The 24650-nt window shown below is 31.7% G+C and overlaps 1 protein-coding gene across 1 annotated transcript; it reads right to left on the minus strand.

Annotated features, from left to right (window-relative positions):
* Positions 1-1673: 1673 nt before the first annotated feature.
* On the minus strand, positions 1674-8840 carry LOC111384038 (protein ACTIVITY OF BC1 COMPLEX KINASE 7, chloroplastic-like). Its single transcript, XM_023008253.1, has 18 exons — positions 8668-8840; positions 7515-8107; positions 7149-7292; positions 6936-7061; positions 6372-6459; positions 6198-6291; positions 5272-5365; positions 4583-4637; positions 4335-4426; positions 4075-4245; positions 3588-3644; positions 3389-3472; positions 2990-3074; positions 2566-2627; positions 2407-2481; positions 2211-2315; positions 1992-2133; positions 1674-1906 (listed from the first exon to the last, which is right to left on the minus strand). The coding sequence occupies exons 2-18, from the start codon at positions 8091-8093 to the stop codon at positions 1833-1835; spliced, it is 2127 nt and encodes a 708-aa protein (XP_022864021.1). The 5' UTR covers positions 8094-8107; positions 8668-8840; the 3' UTR covers positions 1674-1832.
* Positions 8841-24650: the final 15810 nt, after the last annotated feature.

Consider the following 24650-nt stretch of genomic DNA (forward strand, 5'->3'; position numbering starts at 1 on the left):
TTTAGGTCACAAACATGACTTAATTACGTGCAAAATGATTGAATTGTGACCTAATTTCATTACATTTGTGAATTGTAGGGAACACCGACGAACATGGTGAAATACATGAGGAAAGACGCGAAAAAGGACTAAAATGACACAAAGTGAAAGTTCAAGGACCAAGGTGCAATTACCCAAAAGTTGACCCGATGAACAAATCAAGGAATTGGTTGAACCAAATGCCAATTGATGATGCCTTAGGATGATGGAATGGAAAGAGTGAAGAAAAGATGCCTACAAGTGAATGATTCAAGTAAAGGGACTAAATTAAAGTTTTTGAAAGTTGAAGTCTACCATGCGGTCGCATGGTAGAACTCTCGTGCGGCCGCACGAATGGATGCAGGGAATTTAATTGAAAATATGGAATAACCATGCGGTCGCACGGATTAAAACCATGCAGTCGCATGACAATTTGTCCGCTACGAAATTTTCTTTCCTTATACGATTAAAACTCCTTTGGTAACCTAATGTTCAGGGGATATAAATATCAAAAACAATCCAAAGACGACCAGAACGCATTGGGAGGCAGTAAAACACATCTTGAAGAAGATTTGGAGCGTAAGAACGAAGATTGGCTATTGGAATTTCAAGATTTCTTCAAGTTTTTCTAATCCGGTGATGCTTATTACTTAAAACCTGATGTATTTTGCTATTTTAATCATGCTAGGCTAGATTTTTATTATGCTAGGAGATCGATGAACCATGTAATTTGAATTTTAATATCCTAGTTTTGCAATTTGATGTTAAGACACATTTTTATTGTTTTGAATTATTTATATGCAATTAATGTTTCCGCAATTAAGAGCTCGTAATTGTGTGAATTTAAGTGATTTATTCTTGCATTCGAAAGAATTGAAATAAATTTTGACATATTATAAATCATCGTAGGGTCCGATAGAGAATAGAAATATACCGCTATGCCCTACGTGAATCTTTAAGTATTCATAAAATCGTATGCATTTATACATATGCTCTTGTCATAGAAATATAGGCCGGTGGTATGTAGAAATAGGTTTGATACATCTCGAAAGAGAGTATTGAATAGACTTAGGAACATTAATTCGTCACAACTGAAGTGTGTTGTCATGTTATGAAACTAGGGTTTAAAGTGATAATTGCATGAAAAATCGTGATTCTAGTGTGTTTAATTTCTATTGATTATAACAACGTGCTTTCTCAACTTTTAGTTTTATTCTAGAGTGTTAAAATATTGTTTTGAGTTTTAATTTCAATTTACTCATTAAATTGGCGTAATTAGGGTTTCTTTTTGAAATTAGAGTCTTAATTAGGTCCACATTCACTTTGACAATCTAATTTCGATTAAGGCTACGTTAGATAAAATTTGAACTAATCAATCTTTGTGGGACGATATTCAGATTCATTGAATCCACTTTATGACTTATTAACAAACCGTACACTTGCGGTGGTTTAAAATCGAAAGAAATAATTTCACGAACAAACAACACTAGGAAGGGCAGGTATATCAAATATCAATCATTCATTTTTGCATAAACAGTTCCATCAAGAAATGCTAAATAAGCATCAAGCTTTGATATCTGAACATTGATTGTCAGCACATTGTTTTTCATTTTTTCATCAATGCTGCCCCAGTCGAGGTTTTTTAATCTCGTCTATTTGAACATAAATGTGAAATTTAAATTCCTATATCTTTCTTGATATGAACCAATGCGTATCTGTTAATCACAGTGTTACTATAAACGTGTAAAGCACAAAAGAAATGAGTAAATGTAGTAAATATTTGTGTGGTTTCAATGATGAATAGTTCTTGAAGATCATATCATTTTCTCAAATTTCTCAAGTCTTTTCACCCTCTGCATTGACCTAAGAAGGAGAGTAAGAAAAACACCTGCATTGCATCAAAAAATAAAATTAATACTTAGCAGCAACCAGAACACAACAGTTGAATCGATATATGAAATCTTGACACTCACCTGCACCAACAAAAGATCCATTCGCAATAATTTGACTACCTTGGCTGGTAAATGTAACGCCGAGGTTCAAGAGGGTGCCGCCTAAGACTGTATACATGGTTGCCATCTGTAGTATGGTCGCTTTTCGAGCTGCTCTCTCCGACTGATATATACAATTTTTATATGTTCAATAGCAGAAAAATATCGAGACCTAGCTAAAACTGTTTGTAGAACAATTACCTCAAGAACTCGAACTCGAAGTTTTAAATCACCCGATTCAAGTTCTTTTACGAAGTCTTCTATCCGCTGAATTCGGTATGGCATGGACATTGTGTACACTCTTGCCTGAATTACAAAGTAATCGAAAATAGTTCCATTATAGTCCACAGTAAATTTTTCTTGATCAGAAAATCAAAAGAAGGAGAAAATACAGTACATCGTCAGCTTGTTTCCTTATTTCTTGAACGAGTCGAGTTCCAGTCTGCTGCTTCTGTCTTAAATCTAAGAGCTCCTGTTGGCAAATTAACCATTTCAGATAAGAATAGTTTCCAGAATGACTAATATGCGTAAAATCTTGATTTTCAAATAGTAGAACCTCAGCATATGGTGCAGCAATCTTAGCAAAGGAAAAATCTGGATCCAGAATGTAGCCAATGCCTATGACAAAGAAACCCTTTGGTAAAACATGTGATATCTCAGAAAATCATGGACAATGCCACCGATATAAGGAAAGAAAAAGAAGTAAATTAACTTCATCAGGCTCTTCATTGTTGTTATAGAGTAGCGATAACAATTCGAGAAGTGTCAACCGATTTGAATTGCACGATATTGAAGCATATAGGTAAACTAGGAAGTGTATGGGATTCAGAATCCGAATTTGTATTAGATTATATAAATATATCTTTCATCAAGGGAGATGGCACAAATTAAAGGAATTTGGAGAAAAGCCATTTGAGGATCAAATTTTGCAGATGAGTTGCAACGTGAGGGAAACACAACACTTTTGGTAGAGAAATTACCTTCAAGGGTCGAAAATGCCCTGAGCACAAATGTAAAAGTGGAAGGAAATCTGAATGGCTGATCCGTAGCTATCGCAAACAAATCCTGCAAAGAGGTTTTACAATCCCTTTGTAATTTTTAAGCACAGAGCAAGAGAAAATATGGAATGCTCTTGGCTTCAAAACGAGCAGAACAATGCTAATAATTAGAATCGGCATGGATTGAATAATGAAATAGAACCACTTTCACGTTCCAACGTTTTACAATATTGGAAATCACATTTTTATTTCATGTTGAGTTAGTAAAATCTACATTGCCCATGAGACTCATTTAAACAAAAATACCAGTTACTGAAACCAAATTAGGATTGGACAACTCTACTAAATCGGTTATGACCGAGTGCGCGAATTTCTGCGTACCTCACCAATTGCAGAGAAAGTTTGCTGCTGATCAGGTCTTTGATTTAACAAATTATCTAAGAAAAACTGCACAGATCTCCTCACCTAGGAACCAAAAAATAATTTACAGAACAACAGCAAGATTGTAAAGAAATCATCAAACATGGGTGACATTTCAATTCCAATGCCTTAAAGTAAAACTGATGGTTAAGAAGCATACTGACGACATGTCTCCTGTGGGCTGAAGTGCTCCAAGGTCTACAAGACCTTGCATAACCTGCATAGACAGCTTAGATAATTGAAGCTACTGAATTGTAAAATAACTAAGCTCGATCATAGTAAACAAAACAAGGATACAATCAATAACTATGTATGCACCTGTGTTACGGAATTTTTCCCTTTTTTTTATGTTGAACATAAAACATCATATGTTAGCTAAATAACTGATAAAAACAATGTCACTCAATCCCAAAAATGAAAATGAAGAATCTGAGTTAGTAATTCAGCCAAAATGATCCCAGAATCACTGCCTTTTTGAAGAAGAGGTAGCACTCCAAAATCTTATACGTTCTTTGAAATTTGAGGGCTAAGCTGATTTATTTAGTCAGTAGAGTTCGACAGGAAAACATTGTTTCCCAAATCTTAAAAGTTAGTTAGTACTGCGCAAATGCAGAGGTAGCAGAGCATTCAAAGATGAAATGACGAACCTTTTTTGCATCCTTTTCGTAAACAGCATAGAAAACGTCTAATAACTTCTGTCTGGTAAAGCTCTTGATGTCTCCCATCATACCAAAGTCATAGTAGATGACTGCTTCATCCACGTCAATAGCCAGGTTTCCGGGATGAGGATCAGCATGAAAGAAACCAGTCTTTAGTATCTGAAATCAAAGCAGGTGTACAAAAAATTATTTAGCCGATGAAGGATTAGATTTCATTAACCTGAATAACTTAACTGTCGGGAACTCACCTGAATTAAGTAAGCTTCAACAGCACGTGATGATATTCTGGATCGACTAAAACCTCGGGCATCTATCATGTCTAATTGATTTATCTTAACCCCTAATTAGATGGTCAAAATATGAAAGTATATAAGCATCACATAAAAGCCTTACCATATGATCAATGCTTTAGCCCATAAAAGCAGGCACATTATTTAGTTTAAATTAGGAATTTATTCTGTAAAAATAAGGAAATTAGAGTATATTAGATTAGAACCTGGAACATATTCCAATGTCAACACCTTTGTTGCTGTATAATCCCAGTAGACCAACTAGAATATGGAAAAAAGCGCATTATAATTAGAATAAGCTCAGATGCAAAATATGCATAAAGCAGAAATAATATATTATTTTTATAGAAAGTCCAAGTTTGTAAGAATATGGAGGTGGTAAACAGAAATGAATAATGGAATTTGGACAACAAACTCAACACTATGATCTGAAAGCAAGCAATATAAATTCCATTTATTGAGTTGATGGAAACAACAATAAAACAAGGACGTGTTTGTTTAATTTCACACACAAGTATCAGAAAATAATTGTAACTCTTGAAAAGTCAGTTGTTCCTGGTACTACTACTAATTTGAAGATAGATAAATAAGAGACAGATCATCGAAAAACATGGTGAATATAGCTATCCTGCTTTCTTTTAACTCAGTGTTTTTCAAGCATTTACTAATTTTATTAGCACTAAACTTTTAACTCTTGGAAAAGTAGAAAGCAAAATATAGGAAATACACCAAAGAATTGCATAGAATGCATAGTAATGTTTCTTTCCTTTTCCACTTTCATCTCTGCAACTACACAGGGCAGAGAATTCAATAAAAAATGTTGAAAGAGAACCAATTTAAAGATACAAATAGTAATAAGGAAGAAGAACCAGCAGTCCTTCCATAGGAAACATACAGGTACTCGGACCCACTTTATATTTCGGAAATCCCGGCGGAATCTATCAGCATTCTTTCCTTCATTTACATAATCAATTTCTTCATACAAAATCCTGGACACCCCATGAGCATAAAAATTTATTAGACAACCAATCAACATTGATATATATAGTTAATATCAGAAGGGAAGCTCAAACGGAAATTTACTTGGCAGTAAACAAAGCATATAGATGAATAATACATTATTGCACATCATGTGAACAAAGTAAATAATGTGAACCAGCACAACATGAGCATCGCACACAGTAATCATACAGCATACTTGCATGCATTTCAAGAGAGTTAGGAAGAATATTTAAACTAAAATATAAAACATTATGAATCTTATGTATTGAACTTAATGTTCTCAAAAGTTAACCACTAGATATGCAGTTTAGACTACTTAAACCTATACAGTTAGAAATCATAGCCATCAAATTTTCTGACATTTATTCACACAGGAGAGGGGAAAAGAGAGAGCAGAAGATCAACAAATATTTTGGACGGATTACTTCATTGTTTTGAGGTCATCTGCTTTCAACTCCGGATAAAATATATTTTGAGCAGTGTGTTGGATCTCCTATTCCATAGGTTTCAGACGCATGGGGAATGCTTGGACACCAATTGCAAAATTCAGTTAGATCAAATTATTCATATAACTAAGATATGTCTATTGGATTTCCCCAACTGTAGCTTTAAAAGTATGATCTCTCACATTGAGAAACATGTATTAAGATGGCCATGCAGACATGATTGATCAATAGAAATACCCCATCTTTCTCATAATATTCCAAACATCGCACCACGTAGGCACAGTTCATGAAAGATTATTCTTAGAATTACTATTATAATGATCATCATCATCATTAGAAAAAGAAACATGGTGGGACGCCTGGTACTACTTACTTGGCACATTCTTCATATATTCCAACCCAATCTCTTGTCGGACCACCTAGGGTTTCACTTTTTTGGAAGTACTCAGCAATCAGTTTTAAATTTCCTGAAGAAACAGGTATATTGATGTACATACAAAAGGAAGGTAATGGTAGCAGCAATGGTCACAGAGTAAAAATTACTTACGCAGATCAATGTCAAAAAGCTTCTTTAAACCAGGTCTTTGTACTTTTACAACTACTTTCTCTCCATTATGTAAGATAGCCCTATGCACCTGAGAAAATTTCCTTTGAAGACAAATCAGCGTCTTGTAATAAATTATGATATACTCACGAAGCATATCACTCTTTTCGACTATTACCACAATTTAGTCATCAATATGCATGTTGTTTGAGGAAAGGATTCCAATAGGGCGCTCAATTATGGAATAAACTAGAATGTTCGAATGGTAGCACCTAATTTTAACCAAAAATCAGCATAAAAATTATCAGAGGAATAAGCAAAAAGAATGGGATCGATCTGTAAAATTTTGACCGAGCATTAAACTTAAATGCAAACAGAAGTCATTGTAGATAACAAAAGAACTGCATGTATCTTTGTTTGTCTATCTCTGTTTTTTGGGTTTCTAGAGGCAATAAATATATTTGATTTACATGCTTCCAAGGTCTAAAGTGCGACAATAAATCCTATAATTCAGGCGTTCCCCTTTCACACAGAGAAGGAAAAGAAATTCAAATATGAAGCAAACACCTGACCAAGACTAGCAGCTGCAATAGGTAGGTCTTCAAACTCCTTGAACAACTGATTAATTGGAGCACCCAATTCTGTTTCAATGAAGTTCTTTGCTTTACTTGGTGAAAAAGCAGGTACTTTATCCTGAATCATATTTCAATTTGATCAAAACACAATCAAACTCAAGGCTCGACAACTATACCATTAAAGATAAGATCTTGTTGCGGATACCTGCAACTTGGCAAGCTCATCCACAAATTCTCGTGGAAATAGATCGGACCTTGTTGAAGATAACTGCCCGAGTTTAATAAAAGTGGGACCAAGTTGAAGCACACATTCCCGTAACCACGAGGCAGTTTTCTGTCTTCTGCTTCTCTGAAAATTAATACAGTTTTACTATAAATCCAAGTTTGCTAACCATGAATAAGAAGCTATGATAAGAGGCATGTTTGGTTCACTGTATTGGACAAGACTCAACATTACAATAGACAAGATTTTAGCTTCTTTCTCTTACCTTACTTATGTTGTCAAATAGTATACAATCCATCTTACCAAACAAACGTAACAAGTTTTATGCCAAAAGTGTAACCAGTGTACCTGTTTATCTTCGGTAAAGCCTCCTAAATAGCTCCATTTCGCATTGTCGAACAGAACACGCAGACGCAGTGAAAGAACAAAGGTCCAAACATCTACACTTCTTTGGAAGGAGTTATAATTTTCACTAGCCCAACTGAAACCTTCATCCGAAGGCAAAACTTTAAGCCCTTCAATGGGTGGAAGCTCTTTAAAGCTTGAAGATTTCATCAGAGGTGGATCAGTATCTCTCTTAACGAGGCCGACTCCATTAACCTTGCGGACTCCATTGACATTCCTTGTAGTTCCATTTATCATTTGTGAAGTTTTTCCAACTGGAGGAGATTTCCCTTTCCTCGTGTCAGTTGTGGGTACCATTTTAGTCGGTCGGCCATTTACACCTACCTTTGCTGGAGATTCCATCTTTTGCATTTCCACGTAAAACTTCTGCTCTTTTTTAGTTTTAAAAAGATGACATGAATACTTCTCTAAAGAATCATGATTCAATAGTGAGCTGGAGAAACTCAGCTTGTCTCCTGATCTTTCGTGATTTATCAGATCTCCATAGCGGCAATAGCAGTTAGAAGCCAGTATTGCCGCCATTTGAGGCACGAAACCTGGAGCAGAAACACTTAATGGAGGAACAAATTGAAGAAATCCACCATAATTTGAGTCTTGATAAATAAACATAAACCAGATCGTTTGCTTTAAATATAGACAACAAACAATGATCTAGATTTAACAAAAGAACTTATTAACATCCCTCGTTATGAGCCATCATTTCATTTCTCTATATAACAAATACTGCCGAAATATTGTCCAAATATGTGAATGTAATGCATAAACAGCCAAGAATTACTTCAACTAATTCCAGTCCATATCTCTAAATTCTCTACGTCTGCAGGCGCGCGTGCTTGTTGAGTATGCTACAAATTATTAAGGACTGAATTAACCATAAAATCTTCACAGTAACGCACAAATTCGATGTGGGCCGAGCATAATTTAGCTCAAAAACCCTCAAGAGCAAGAATCCACACAATTTCTTAGGTTCACACAAACGAAAAAGCATTGAATGAACACAAAAAAACAAAAAAAAAACAAAAAATGATATCTAACATAAACAACACAAATACAAGGTTGACTAAGAGGTTAAGAATACAAGTTAAGAAAAGCATACCGCTTGAGATTAATCAAAAAAGGACTAAGTGACAGAACTTGGGTTCCCGAGTTTATGATCAAACAATATAATAATTTCTCAATTTTTGTATAATGATTGAAATGAAAGGCATGAGTAGCGTGCACTCTTGATACTTTTTAGAAATGTTGAAACATTTGTCCTAAATTCAATTGCGTTTTTCTTCTACTGTGCGGGTCTAGTTTTTTTTCTGGGCCCCAGTAAACGACAAAAACAGCAAGTATTTTGCATAATCTGCCAACCACTAACTTACAATTGTGCTTCTTCCTCATTGGTTTGTATTGCACTAACGTGTCTGTCTTTGATCCTTGCATAGTTGTTTGTTGTATCCTGACCATAAATTATAGCACAAACTTGTTAATTTTTCAATTTGGTTAGTGTGGAAATTGAGGAAAAAAAATCTACAAATTCATTCCATCTATGATTTGCTTTGACAAAATTTTATTAAAATATATATATATATATATATTAGCACTCGATCATTACTTCAAAAACCCCTTTTTTTTAACACACGCATTTTCATAATAAAATATTTTGTAAGTAAATTTAAATTTTTTTCTCCTCTCTTTTTTAACTTTTTAACCATCCAAACTCTGAAAAATCACTATTTCAAAAAAGTAATGTTTTATAGTCCCATTAGGATTGTAACTTTAATTTAGATGGTATTAAATAATAAGTTAAATGAAAGGTGAAATTAAATAAGTTATTTAATTCTACTTATAAATTAATGTTACATTAGTGTCGCTTAAATTGGGGGTGTAACCCTATTGGAGTTAAATAATATTACTCATTTTCTCAAGAAACAGTCTTTTTAATGAATGTCAAACGAGGGCTTACGCCAAAGCTTAAAATAAAATCAAATATACCTGTTGTATGGTGATTAGTGATAAAAGAATTAGGGGCAAATTACAGCAAAGGTGCCCGACATTTGGGTTTAATCGCACTTTCGTCCTCAATCTTTTTTTGGATCACTGAGCCCCAACTTTTGAAAATAGGCAACATTCATCCCCAATCTTTTTTTGGGTTTCCTAAGTAATTTTCAATTAACCAAAAATATTAATCAAACAGCCCAATATCAACAAGATAATGTTTAAATCTTGTTAAGAAAACTTGGATTTCAAGCTGACAAAAGCACACATGGAGGCTCGAGTTTGGGTACTACATATCCACGCAAGCAATACGTTATAACAATTAAGTTTATTCAAATAGTTTCAAGCATATGTGCATCTCTAAATTTTGTTTATAAAACTTGGATTAAGAGTCGACAAAGGCTGATTGGAGGCTCAAGTCGAGGGACTGCGTAACTAAGCGAGCCATACATTAAAACAATTAAGTTGATTCAAATAGTTTCAAGCATTTGTGCATCTCTAAATTTTGTTAATAAAATTTGGATTTTGAGCTGACAAAAGTAGACATAGAGGGTTGAGTCGAGTCACTGCATAACTAAGCACCATACATTAAAACAATTAAGTTGATTTAAGTAGTTTCAAACATATGTGCTTCTATTAAATAATCAAAGGAAGGCATAAAAACTTGTTAAAGAAGAAACACTGCAAACGAAGGCTTTAGCTACCTCTAACTTCCTTTCACTTCGACGAGTGAGGCCCATAAATCGTCTTCTTGTTCTTGTTCTTTTTGTCTTTTTTACACAGCCACTAAAAATTGTTTTTTCATCGTGAGAGCTTTATTATTTACATATTTCATAGTATTCACAATTTATAATTTATTAAAGATTTTATTAAAGTTTATCTAGCCTTGAGTTTTAAAGGTTAACATTCTTGATTGTTGCTTTTTATAAATTTAGGCCCTGTTTGGCACCTATTTTTATCAAAATGCATTTTTCTCTATCTTCTTTTCAACCACACATTCTTTATTAAAATAATATTACACGTAAATCAAAAACTATTTCTTATTTTTCAACCACACATTTCCCATCAAGTTACTATTCAAAAATGCATTTTCACATAAAAATTACTACCAAACACCCTCTTAAATAATATGAATTTACTTGTAACATGTTCACGTAAGATAGTGACTCATTTTGATAACACGAACGAGTAAGACAATTCTTTATATTTCATATTAATCATATAGTTCTAGCGTAAAGGTCAACTTTATTAAGTGAATTAATTAAATTAAATGAATTCATCTAACATTAAATGTGGCTCCTGGCTTTAAGAGTAAGGAGGAATTCATAGAAAATTCATTCAAAATATCTTCTCAAGGAATCCTTTTTTTTTTTTTTCTTCAGGGTATGTTTGATGTAGATTTCAAAGGCTGAATGTATCGAGAGACCCGTTCTTTGCATTCGGCTGAGGCCAATGCGAAAATTGATTTTTTGAAAATTGTGTAATTAAAAAGTGGAGAAAATTTATGAGTCCTAAATCAATATTATTTAAAAATAAGTTTGGAAAAAAAAAAAGAATTTCGAAGAATATATATCAAACATGAGTTTAATTTATATTATTAGCTAAAGGTTTGCGAAGGAACAATATTCTATTTTAATGTCGTAATCTCATTTATAAGTGTATTTTGTGCACTTATTTAGACAATTAAATAAGAATATTTTATATTACTTTTGATATATTAGAACATATTCTCATGTATTTATTGCTTTTTAGGTGAAACTCGATGCTTAGAAGTGAAAATGAAGGAATTGAACTAAATTCGAGTGGAAAAAAGAAGAATTTCAAAGTTTTTAATTTCATCTCACGTCGGCGAGTGAGGCCCATAAATCATCTTCTTGTTCTTGTTCTTTTTGTCTTTTTTACACAGCCACTAAAAATTGTTTTTTCATCGTGAGAGCTTTATTATTTACATGTTTCATAGTATTCACAATTTATAATTTATTAAAGATTTTATTAAAGTTTATCTAGCCTTGAGTTTTAAAGGTTAACATTCTTGATCGTTGTTTTTTCATAAATTTAAATAGTATGAATTTACTCGTAACATTTTCGTGTAAGATAATGACTCATTTTGATAACACGGATGAGTAAGACAATTCTTTATATTTCATATTAATCATATAGTTCCAGTGTAAAGGTCAACTTTGTTAAGTGAATTAATTACTTAATGAATTCATCTAACATTAAATGTGGCGCATGGCTTTGAGAGTACGGAGGAATTCAGAGAAAATTCATTCAAAATATCTTCTCAAGGAATCCCTTTTTGCTTTTTATTTTCTTCAGGGTATGTTTGATGTAGATTTCAAAGGCCGAATGTATCGAGAGGCCCATTCTTTGCATTCGGCTAAGGTCAATGCGAAAAGTGATTTTTTTGAAAATTGTGTAATTAAAAAGTTGAGAAAATTTATGAGTCCTAAATCAATATTATTCAAAAATTAGTTTGAAAAAAAAAGAATTTCGACGAATATTTATCAAACATGAGTTTAATTTATATTATTAGCTGCAGGTTTGCGAAGGAACAATATTCTAATTTAACGTCGTAATCTCATTTATAACTGTATTTTGTGCATTTATTTAGACAATTAAATAAGAATACTTTATATTACTTTGATAAATTTTAACGTATTCTCATGTATTTATTGCTTGCTAGGTGAAACTCGATGCTTAGAAGTGAAAATGAAGGAATTGAACTAAATTCGAGTGGAAAAAAGAAGAATTTCAAAGTTTTTGAGGACCAAATTGAAAATATTTAAAAGTTGATTCGGACCAAATATTGATAATTGAAGAATGTTAAAAGTCAATTGGATGTAAATGAAAAACAAACGACTAAAATTTCAAGAAAAAGAGCTAGATTAGACCAGAAAGAGAAGTCAAGGACCAAATTGCAGTTGATTTCATAGTTACAGAAGCCATTTCGATCACAATGGTGGTAACAATAACCTCTTTTTAGGAACCCCAAACTAAATTGGTTCAGCCATGTGTTCATAACTCTTCTACCATGCGAAAGAATGGGCTTAAACTACAGACGAGTCTGTTTCCTTCTACAGTTACAACTCTTTATGGAAAGAATTTTTGGCAGCAATTCCAGAGGAGAAAAAGAGGACCAAATTGCAGTTGATTTCATAGTTACAGAAGCCATTTCGATCACAATGGTGGTAACAATAACCTCTTTTTAGGAACCCCAAACTAAATTGGTTCAGCCATGTGTTCATAACTCTTCTACCATGCGAAAGAATGGGGTTAAACTACAGACGAGTCTGTTTCCTTCTACAGTTACAACTCTTTATGGAAAGAATTTTTGGCAGCAATTCCAGAGGAGAAAAACAATCACCACATATCAGATAAAAGAGAACATGTCTAGCAAAGTAATTCAAGGCTATTAACATCGAGAGTTGAAGATCAAGAGTGCGGAACTAGAGATCAAGACAAGAAATTTGATTCCCGATCATATTTCTTGTAATTCTTATTCTTTGGGTGCCGTATTTTCAATATTCTTGGCGTAATATTAATAGAAAATATGCTAGGATAAATTATCTCTTGTATTGAAGATGAAATCATTGTTTAGGGTCCGTTTGATTGCAATGATGAAATTTGGGTGGAAAGAAAACAAATTTTAAGGAATTGAATTGCCTAGAATTTATTTTATTGGGAATTGTCAATTAAATGCGTTTGGTTGGTATAATTCTTCACCTGAAAAATGTTGAAATTTTGTATCTTTTGGTGTTCGTTTGACTTTACTTTTCATAAAAATTGTCAATTAAAGGAATAAAATTTGGTACAATTGTGAATAGAATTTGTTTCCGTTGCCAAAATTTAAAATTGGAAAAGTCAATTCCCACCAAAACCATGGGAATTGATTTTCCACCAATTGATGGAAAACAAGTCACCTGAGAGGGAAAGAGAGAAAATGAATTTCATGAAAATTTTGCCCAATCAAACAACAAAAATGTGGGATTTTCCATGAAAAACTATTAATAAAATTTGGTACAATTGTGAATAGAATTTGTTTCCGTTGCCAAAATTTAAAATTGGAAAAGTCAATTCCCACCAAAACCATGGGAATTGATTTTCCACCAATTGATGGAAAACAAGTCACGTGAGAGGGAAAGAGAGAAAATGAATTTCATGAAAATTTTGCCCAATCAAACAACAAAAATGTGGGATTTTCCATGGAAAACTATCCATATCAAAAGGGCCTTAGTTATTTTTAATTCAAAGACAAGTATACATTATTTGATTACTTGATCATCAATTAGATAACTAGTTGCTTATTGTAATGTTGAAAAGTTCATAATAAACTTAGAACTTTATAATGTTAATACACGAGCAATAGATATTATAAATAACATGTATAGCGTGTACAATCATCTAGATAATTGTGTATGATAATTCATTCCTTTGCATATAGATTCAAAATAGAATATGATCTAATCGTATTTAAAATATGTTTAACTTACTTCATGAGAGATAACTTGGTAACAATGGATTATCGATTGTCATAAATATATAAATCGCGCTAAAGTACATAAGTTGAGAATTGAAACTTAATTCTCCCATATATTCATACAAACCAACGTTTAGATAATTAGCCCTTGTTTGATTCCCATTTTGAAGGAAAAAAAATGAATTTTTGAATAGTGTATTGATGGAAAATTTGTGATTAAAAAATAAGGAAAAGTTTTGAATTTGTGTGTAATATTATTTTATTGAAAAATGTGCGGTTGAAATGATGTCAAATCACTGTTTAAGAATATATATTTTTTTGAAAAGAATATGGCTCAAACAAGGGTTTAGTAGAATAATTTAGGAAAAAAAATCATCTCTTTTTTGTTACATATATCCAAATTTGATAACATGTTAATAAAATTTGCTTTAAAATTCATTTCCTATGGGAAGATACCAATGACCCCGTAAGTTTACGAAATTTATTTGAACACTCATGCACTTCATTTCATCTATTGGATCCTCCTTGTTTTAATATTGAATAGTCATTTGTTCAAGAGGAATTTCCAAACCTACATCATTACCAATAACTTTCCCACGATCAAGAGGATTATTTTCATCGAAAGTAGCATGCATGAATTCTTCAACGACTAGAGTTCTTTTGTTAAAGACTATGAGTTTTGCTTGTAGATGAACATCCTATAAAGATTCCAATATCAAATTTTGAATCAAATTTTTCCAAAATTTCTTTTATGTATAAGATAAAGCATTTGCAACCGAAAACCTTGAAACAACTGATATTTGGAGTTCTCTTTTTCCAGAGCTTATAGGGGGTTTTAGTTTTCTTTTGACTTATTAAAACTTTATTTACAATATAGCAAGTGGTGTTAATGGTTTCGGCCCAAAAATATCTTGACATGCTATTTTCATTAAGCATCATCCTAGCCATTTCTTACAATGTGCGAGTCTTCCTTTCTACTACACCATTTTGTTGAGAAGTTTTAGGAGCCGAAAAATTATGTTCATATCCATTTTCATTGCAAAAATTGTCAAAAGCAATGTTGTAAAATCCTCCTCCATGATCACTCCTAATGGTTGTAATGGAATATCTCTTTTCATTTTGGATCTTTTTGCAACAATGTTTGACTGCTTTTTAAAGCTTTATCTTTAACATTTAGAAATAGAACTCAAGTGAATATAGAGAAGTCATCGACAATAATAAAATTATAATGTTTTCCACCCAAGCTAGAGGTTCTAGAGGGTCTAAAAAGATCAATGTGGAATAGTTGAAGTGATTTTGTAGTTGAAAAATATAGTTTGGATTTGAATGAGCTTTTCACTTATTTGTCGAATTGACATGCATCGCAAATTTTATTTTTATCAAACTTTAGATTTGGCAATCCTTTGACGAAATGATTTTTGGAAATTTTTTAAAGAAGATCCATGCTAACTTGATCTAATCTCCTATGCTACAACCATATATCCTCTTTTAAGCTTGATAAACATTTCTCATCGTTTTCAAATTCAATATTTATAATGTAAACATTTTTGCTTTGACTTCCTATAAACATTACATCTTTTGATGTAGCATCATCGATAAAACATTTAGAAAAATCAAATTTAATTCGATAATCTTTGTCACATAATTGACTAAAGTAAGCAAATATGTTTGCTTAGTATTAGTCAATTATGTTTAAGGTTATCCACCAATAGTATATTTTCAATAGTAGAACAAGGGTGTTTACCAATGTTTCCAATACCTATAATTTTTTCTTTTGCATTGTCTCCAAATATGACATGACCTCCATCCCCTTCTTTGAAATTTGATAGTAACATTCTATCCGATTATCTATTTAGAGCATCCACTATCCAAGAACCATTTGCTCTTAATCATTTTGGTACCTACAAAAAAATAGTTTAATTTTTTATTTTTGGTACCCACATAAGATTGGGTCCTTGGTAGTTAGTTTTGATGGATTCGTGAATCCACTTTTCTTTCTTTCAAAATGTAGCTTCTTTTTTATTAGACAATTATAAGTAATATGTCCATCATTTATTACAAAAGCTACATGTAGTTTTTGAAAGATGAGTATTTGAAGTTTTGACAAATAAAATTTTGAAAGATTTTTGTTTAAAAAATGGTTTATATCAAATTCCTCTTTTTATCAAAAATATACTTTTGATTACCAAGAATTAAATCAAAGGGATAATTGCAGAAGAAGCCTCAAACCTTTAAACACTAGCAGACATTCCTCTAACCTTTTATTTGTTGCAGTCGTCACCCCAAACCTTTTAAAATGTTACATCTAAGACTCTTTTGAATGGAATCGTCCAATTTCCGTTACTTGACCTAAAAAGTGATTTTGACCACATTTTACTCAATTTTAGAAGGGTAAAATTGTAATTTAATATTTTCCCCATCCCTATTCCCTCTCTCTCTCCCCCTCCCCCTGTTTGTGCGTTAGAGTCAAAGAAATCAAACTTGACTCTGACCTCCGTATGCAAACCAACGGCCCAAAAGTCAATTCAATCGCATGAAACTCCTCCAAGCTTTGAGGTTATATGCTATTTTTTAGCATATTTATTAGGTATAATTGCCACATTTTCTTTTTTACTTTTGTGATTTCATATCTCATAGAAAAATGAAGAACCAAAAGGTTTTCTTTGACATATTGATTGGAAAGGCAAAATTCGAGCGTGTTGTGATGGAATTGTTTGCTGATGCCACACCCAAAACTGCTGAAAATTTATGACCCCTGTGCACAGGGGGAGAAAGGGATTGGAGCTTCTAGGAAGCCATTGCATTATAAGGGTTTGATATTTCATCGCATTATCCCAAATTTCATGTGTCAAGGAGGAGACTTTACAAGGGGTAATGGAATTGGTGGAGAACACATTTTTGGTGCAAAATTCTCAGATGATAATTTCAAGCTACGGCATAAGGGAGAGAGGGGGGGGGGTTGAGAGTGGGGGAAATATCAAATTACTATTCCGCCCTTCTAAAAATGAGTAAAATGTGGTCAAAATTAATTTTTCGAGTCAAAATCACTTCTTTAGGTCAACTAACGGAAAATTGGACAGATTCCTCGAAAAGGGTCTCAAATGCGATGTTTTAAAAATATGTGGGGTAACGACTGAAATAAATGAAAGGTAAGGGGAAAGTCTGCTAGTGTTTAAAAGGTTTGGGGCTTCTGCTGCAATTTTCCCTAAATCAAAATTCTTTTTACCTTGAGTGAATTTATGAATAATTTTAATTAAGTCTTCAACATTTTCTTTCATGGAGAAGTTTTCTTTAATTAATAAATCATAATCAATATTTTCTTTTCGGGTTTCTCAAAATTTTCTTCATTTATTTTTCAACAAGTGGTATTCATTTTTAAGAGTTGAGTGTTTTAAAGCAAGCTTCTCGAATTTCTCAAGATTCTCATCATAGGAGGTAGATAACTCATCATAAGAGCATTTTTTCAATAGGTTTTACTTCATCTTTGATGGTCATGAAGCACATTTTGGCAATTTCTTATTGCTTGTCATTTCCATCGCGATCATCATCGTCACTTTCATCCCACGTGGCTTGGAGTGTCCTTTTCTTAACGTTCTTCTACTTGTTTGAGTACTCGATTCTCTTATGACTGGGTTTGTCACATTCACAGGAAATAATTTTCTTGCTTCATTTTTCACCCTTTTCTTCTTTCTTTTGTAATCTTTGATTATTTCGAAAGCCTTTCCATTTTTTGAGGAGGACTAAATCATCGAGCTTTTCGTAACTCATATTTTCACTTGTAGTTCCTTCTTTAATTACCGATTTGAGAGCGGTTTAGCCTTTAGAAGATTCCTTTGATTCTTCTTTGCTTTTCCTCGGTTTCAACGTTGCTGAGATCATATGTCATCAATGTTCCATATAGCTTTTCTAAAGGATATGAGTCGATATCTTTGGTATTTTTCTATCAACGTCCTTAATGGGCTCCATTCTTCCAGAAGTGATCTAAGCATTTTACTCACAAGTCCTCCATTAGTAAATTTGTGGTCAAAACCTTTGAGACCATTAACAATAACAGTAAAGCGAGTAATCATATCAACAATATGTTCATATTGTTCATAAAGAAGATTTCAAATTCTTTAACCAAGAGATTAATTTTGGTTTCTTTTACTTTACACGTGCTAATACGATTAAATTCATTTCTATTTACTGCATAGTATAGTAGATTTTTGGCTCTAGCATTTAAGAATAATTTTCTTTTATCTTCTTCACAATATTCATCTCTTAAGTTTAGGAATAGTTTGATCGGGTTTACCATCAACTTTAATAGTCTTAGTAAGCACATAGGGACCATTTTCAATAACCTTCCAAATATTATAATCTATTGATTGAATATAAATCATCTCCCTAACTTTTCAATAATTATAGTGTGTGTCATCAAAGAAGGGAAGATGATTTATAGAATGCCCCACAAGATTTTGAATATTTGGGTTAGCCATTATTCAAGATTATGAAATCTTTGAAAGTGAACACCCCGCTTAGATACCAATTGATAGCCTAATAATAGTTAACCAAGAGGAGGTGAATTGATTATTAAAAACCTTTTAAAAAATAAGCCTAAATTTAAACAAATTTAACAACAAATAAGTCAATCAAACAAATATGCACAAATACAGAGCAATAAGTAAAAGGGAAAAGATTGTGCAACGATGTAATTGTGAAGGTTTAATCCTAATCAATGATATACGTCCTCTGTTACCAAGCTCTCCGTTACGAGCAAGGTCTTTTTCACTATATTGATTGACTCAGGGGGCAATCCAACCTTTTACAACACTTTCAGTGACTTACAATCAAGGAGCATCGATCATTTTACAATACAGAACTTTACGGGACCTCTATATGACCCACAAATACAATGAGTAATTGAGTTTACAATTTGAAATTTTCTTTTAATAAATGATATAATCAAAATTAAGTACCGAGAGAGGTAGGCTAACACTTTAATAAATAGCAATGAATGAAGCACAAGTATTAGGTAAGAAAAACTTTGATGAGAAGAATGATTTTCAAAACTTAATTCAATCGAAAGTTTTTCGAAATAAATGACTTGATCTAATGAAGATAAAGAAATAGTGTAATAATTTTGCTCAAGAGTATCTCACTTTAATACTCATTAAAGTCTTACAATGAATGAAAAGTGAGATAGTATTTATAGCAGTTAAAAGGCTAAAAGTTTTAACCAACCAGACGTCCGCTTTTGAATTGGACACTGAATTAGTCGTCGTGCCTTAGAATTTTAGAACGGTTTAAAAATTCGACCATTGGACGAGCTGGACGTCCGGTTGGATAGTGTTTTCCCAAATTTTTCTTTCTTTGATTGTTTTGAAAAATGTAGACTTTTGAGGGATGTTTTCACTTATTTTTTCAAGGTAAGTGGCATTTGCTAAGAGATTTAACAATGTCGGGTTAGAGTTCTTACCTTTTGAAACAATAATTTTTATGCACGTATTTTCATGAAATAATTTTTTTGTGCATAACAAAATTCATCTTGTGCTTTCGATGATTCATTGCTAAAGATTAAAGTATTTTACCTTTACTTATGATCCAAAATTTCTAAATCTAAATCTTCGAAATGTTTGATATTGAAGTGCTCGTCTTGATAGATTTGGCGGCCATGCTCGACTTCCATCTCGATTTTCATTGGGCATTAATTTGTGAGTCTTTTGATCAATTTTGCCACAATAGCTATAACAACTCAAATTCAAATGTTAGAAATAAAATCAATTTGTTTATTATAATCAAAACGTAAACTCAACAAGAAATCAACACCTCCAACGACATTAGGTTGCCTCTTTTCCACACACATGATATTTATAATTTATCCTTGAAGGTTTTACCATTTAAACCTTGTGGAAGAATGTTGAAATGAACATACAGAAAAGTCTAAGCCTTCACAACGATTTTAATTTAATTGTTATTTGACTTTTTAGTACTTGCTTGGCATAGATTTTAAGTGTTTATAAGTCGTACATCTATTTAAAAAGTAATAAAAAATATGAGTCTTACAAAATATTTAGTTTAACTAATTTGTAGATTAACAAACACGCACCTGGTGTTTATTTGAGGGTTGATTTTCAATTAGATAATACAAAATAAAAGTGTTATTTCATATGTAATTTATATTTAAGGATAACAAAATTCAACCCACTACCCGTGGGCCCCACCTCAAAATGGGGTGGGGATTATCTGTCTAACCAAGTACATGGGCGGATACGGAGCAAAGGTCATTGCCCCGAAGCAGGTATGGGATAGATAGATGAAACATAGTCCAAATCTCATTTAATGTTAATTTCAAATTTAAGAACTTGTTTGGGAGTAATTTTTCACCCCAAAAAATTAATTTTTTGACCGTTATTTCATTATTTCAACTGTAAAATTTGACTTCTCATAGGTGACCTTCACTTTTCTCCTAACGATCACAAAATCAATTCTCAAAATCACTCCCAAATGGAGCCTAAGTTTTTATGAAACAAAAATAATAGATGTATCATCATTTTTAAAGAGAATATAAGTTGTTTTTAACAGATTGGTAAAAAGTAATAATATTTACTAACTAAAAGCATTAAAAAAATAAAATAAAAAAAGAAAAAGAAAAAATAAATAGGCTATATCCCCGCCCCGCCCCACTATGTCCTGCTTTAATCGGGTATGTGTATGTGAAGCTCTTAGCTTAATTATTTCATTACTCTGTCCAATTTCTCCTCTTTATTTAGTTGATAATTGATCTATATTGTATCTACACACCCTTTAATTTGAATATTTATGCTTATATACAAAGAGCTAAATTGTATGAGATATGAGACTTGAGAATATGCTATAATTCTCGTATTCTACTATATATTAAATGATCAATAGTAACTATACACTATGTCATTTTATCATTTTATAAATTTTATTAGCGTTAGGCAATAGGAACAATATATATTCAGCTCTTGTTTGATCTTCATTATTTTTAAAATACATTTTTCTCTTTTTCTTTTAATCACACATTTTTCAATAAAATAATATTTCATATAAATTTAAAAAAATCTCCTTATTTTTAATTACACATTCTTCATCAATTTATTATTTCATAATATATTCTTAACCAAGAAAATGGAACTCAAACAAGCGCTCAATATTCTATTTTTGATCGTTTACATGATAGGCTAAGAGCTTCACAAGATCTTGGCGTGAAATAATATTGTGTCATTGGTAGTACATGAAGGGAAGTCGATATGATTGTAAGACAACCTTTGAAGAAAAAGTAGTAGATTATGGATAAATTATTTGTGAGAATCTTTTATTTTTCTTAGCATGTTTGTCAAGTGTTTATAAACAAATAGAAACTAGTGGATGGATAAAAAATAATATGACTTTTAATTAGTTTTCAAAAATATGTGTCAACCCTACTCTTAAGCTTCTGTAGAAAAATTTATAGGCCCTTTGGTTTGTGTTTTCATTTTCATTTTTCTCTTTTGAGACTCTATTTTAATAGTAATAAAAATGCGTTTAGTTTGTAATTTTGAAAAATTATTTCTCAAAACTAAAAATTAGAAATGGACTGAAAACATTTTTATCTGTGTTTTTTCTAATTTTTTTTACTTAAATAATCATTAATAGTTTGAAATCTTTTTATATATTTTTATAATTTCATTTTTTAAAATTTAAAATATTATTTTTTTTTAAGAATTTATCAATTTTTTTATTATTTTTTAAAATTTTATTTGTTAGAATTTTATATTTTTCTTTTTAAAATTTTATTTAAATCCATTTTCCCATATTTTGATTGTTTTTCTAATTTTCACTAAAAAAATTCAAAACGCTAAAAATGCATTTTTAGTTTTACTATTATAAGTTTGTCCTTGGTTACGGATATATGTTTTGAGTGTTTCAAAAATACTAGACTAATATTATGTTTGAGCCACATTATTTTGGTAATAATGCATTCTTGAATAGTGTATTAATGGGAAATGTGTGGTTAAAAAATAAGAAAAAGTTTTTGATTTGCGTGTAATATTATTTTATTGAAAAATGTGTGATTGAAATGATGTCAAATCACTGTTTAAGAATACATTTTTTTGAAATAATGTGGCTCAAACAGGTTTTAAATATGTTTTCAGTATTTTATAAAATTGAAAATTGAAAACAATTTTAAAGCAGTGAACCAAACGCATCTTAATCTTCTATTAGTAAAAGGGTAAATTATGGCTAGTGTAGCAAAATGAAGTTTTCCTCTATAATTTCTCTTAAATTTTTAATTTATAAAAAAATGTTTTTTTCTTTCAAATAAAAGAGTATATTATAGCTAGTGTCCCAAACATTTTTCTCCATTTGCACCTATATACTCAACTTTTAGTTCTTGACATCCACAACCCCAAAAGTTTCAAAAAAAATCAATACAAACCACTTCCACGATCAAAATCAAAATCAAAGAAGAAAAAGAGTGATGGAAATTGCGATTGTGTTGAGATTTGACTCAAACCAATATGATTCTAATTGATTGATTTAAGTCTTGAAATAAGTGGAGATTGTATTGAATTTTCCTCTACTTTTTTGAATTTCATAAAATTTTCAAAATCTTTTCCAACTATATAAGTACAGTTTTATTAACGATTTACTAGATCTTTACAAACCTCTTTTCCCAATTGCAATTGGTCGTTTCTTTGCAAAGTACGACCATTTCACCCATTTTTATTCTAGGAGTACGCGAAATTAGAATGATATTTTCTTGAGCAAGGACGATAAAGACTCGTGGATAATTGGACACGTGTTTTCAATCCATGTATTAGAAAGAAGCATTTTAAGGGATACGATGATGAAGACTTGTAGTGACGGATGGGTTTTGGATTGTGGCGATGATAGGGACAATTGCAATTTGTATATTGGCGAGTGGAGTAACTAAGCAAGGGAAATGCTATAGAAAATAAGGATATGCTCGTGAAGAGTAGAAGATGTAGTTTTATTATCTAAACTGAAGGTGAATTTTGTCCTTTCACACTTATATTAACCATGATTTTGGATGGAATCTATGGGTTGTAGTTGCTAATTTTATGTAATGTAGATGTCATGGGTGTCAATTGATAAGTGTATTTTATACACTTATTCGGTACCTTAAAATGAAGATATTTGATGGTTCTTTTGACAAATTATATTCTAAATTGTTGTTTCTTATTTTTAATAGGTAAATTCTATGAATGAAAAGGGAATTGAAGGAATGGAGCAAAAAAAAGAGCGAAATCCAAAAGTTGGGGACCAAGTTGTAAAAATTTAATAGTTGATTCGGACCATGAATCGAAGATTGAAATGTTTGGAGGTCAAATTGAATAATTTAGAAAGCGAAGGACTTGGATTGAACCAAAGAATACATGGGTTGCAAGAATAAAATGGATCAAGGATTGAAATTTATTATATTGAAAAGACTAAGGACTTGAAGTGCAATATAACATTAATGACTTGAATTGGAACCTTTTTCTAGTCAAATATTGCGGCTCTGAAAGGAAAAAAAACGTAGGAGACAAGAATTGGATGCCTACTAGGTTTGGGTATATATATATATACAAACCTGTGAGGGAGGAATTCAATTGTGAAAGAAAAAGAGAGGACTGACAGAGGAATTTAAAGATGGTTGCTGTTGGAGTCAAACAAGGCGGCATGGACTGCAGTTTCACTTTAAAACTTTATCACGTTACATCAGGAACAAAGGCGGAAACAAAGGTAGAAAAAAAAGACGATTAGAGCAAAATTGGGAAATTCATTCATGTTTCGTCAATTAATCCCGGTGATATTTTCCATTATTTTATCTTGCGTTTCTTCCTCCATTACGTAATCTTTTGGAACCCTTTATTTCATGCAATTAAGATTCTAGTGTTTTTATTTAATATGTGTTGATTTTAATATTGTTCTTAATGCATTTAATTACTTGATCACTAGTTAGATGATTTGTGAACAATGATTGCGTAGAGATGCGGATTATTTGTTTAGACCACATGTTAAAATCCGATCAATTGATATAACGTGTAGATATACCTATATTGATTGCTGCGGTCGTGCGCGAATTCTTAAAAATAATGTTGCGTTTAATTAAATTTAATTTGTATAGAGATATGAAATTGAACTAATTAAATAGGTTCAACGAGAACTCGAGAGGGGTAAGTTGAATACAATAAAAGAATTCGACCGAACACTATTTTTATTTTATGAATCTCAATATTATAAATAAAGGTGACCAATAGGTGAAGTTGTTCTGCCCTAATCTTCATTTATTATCTGAATTCTAGCTAATTTTCTGTTATATTCCCAAGATTTTTAGTAGTTAGATTTAAAAATCAGAGTAAATCAAATATATATATTTTTTATTTATATTCATCAAATAGAAATTAAGAATACTAAATTGAGTACTAAGGTATAGTCCTTGTGGGAACGATAATTCGGACTTAAAATATTTACTTTACTACTTGTTACGATCCGTCCACTTGCGAGATAAAATCGACAACATCAATATTTAAAGGTTGAGGATATGAGCATAAATAGAGTCAAAGGTTGGGGACATTTAGCAGTAATTTAGCCTAGATATTAAAAGGGGCTTTCATTTAAAAAGC

This window comes from Olea europaea, unplaced genomic scaffold (genome assembly GCF_002742605.1).
Source record: "Olea europaea var. sylvestris unplaced genomic scaffold, O_europaea_v1 scaffold2821, whole genome shotgun sequence".
Taxonomy (NCBI): domain Eukaryota; kingdom Viridiplantae; phylum Streptophyta; class Magnoliopsida; order Lamiales; family Oleaceae; genus Olea; species Olea europaea.

Excerpts from the sequence above, each read along its gene's own strand:
- LOC111384038 (XM_023008253.1), bottom strand. The coding sequence starts at position 8,093 with ATGGCGGCAATACTGGCTTCTAACTGCTATTGCCGCTATGGAGATCTG. Across the intron at positions 3,645-4,074 it reads ACGAAAAGGATGCAAAAAAG|GTTATGCAAGGTCTTGTAGA; the intron begins GTTCGTCATTTC and ends CTGTCTATGCAG. Across the intron at positions 2,482-2,565 it reads TTGCTGCACCATATGCTGAG|GAGCTCTTAGATTTAAGACA; the intron begins GTTCTACTATTT and ends ATTTGCCAACAG.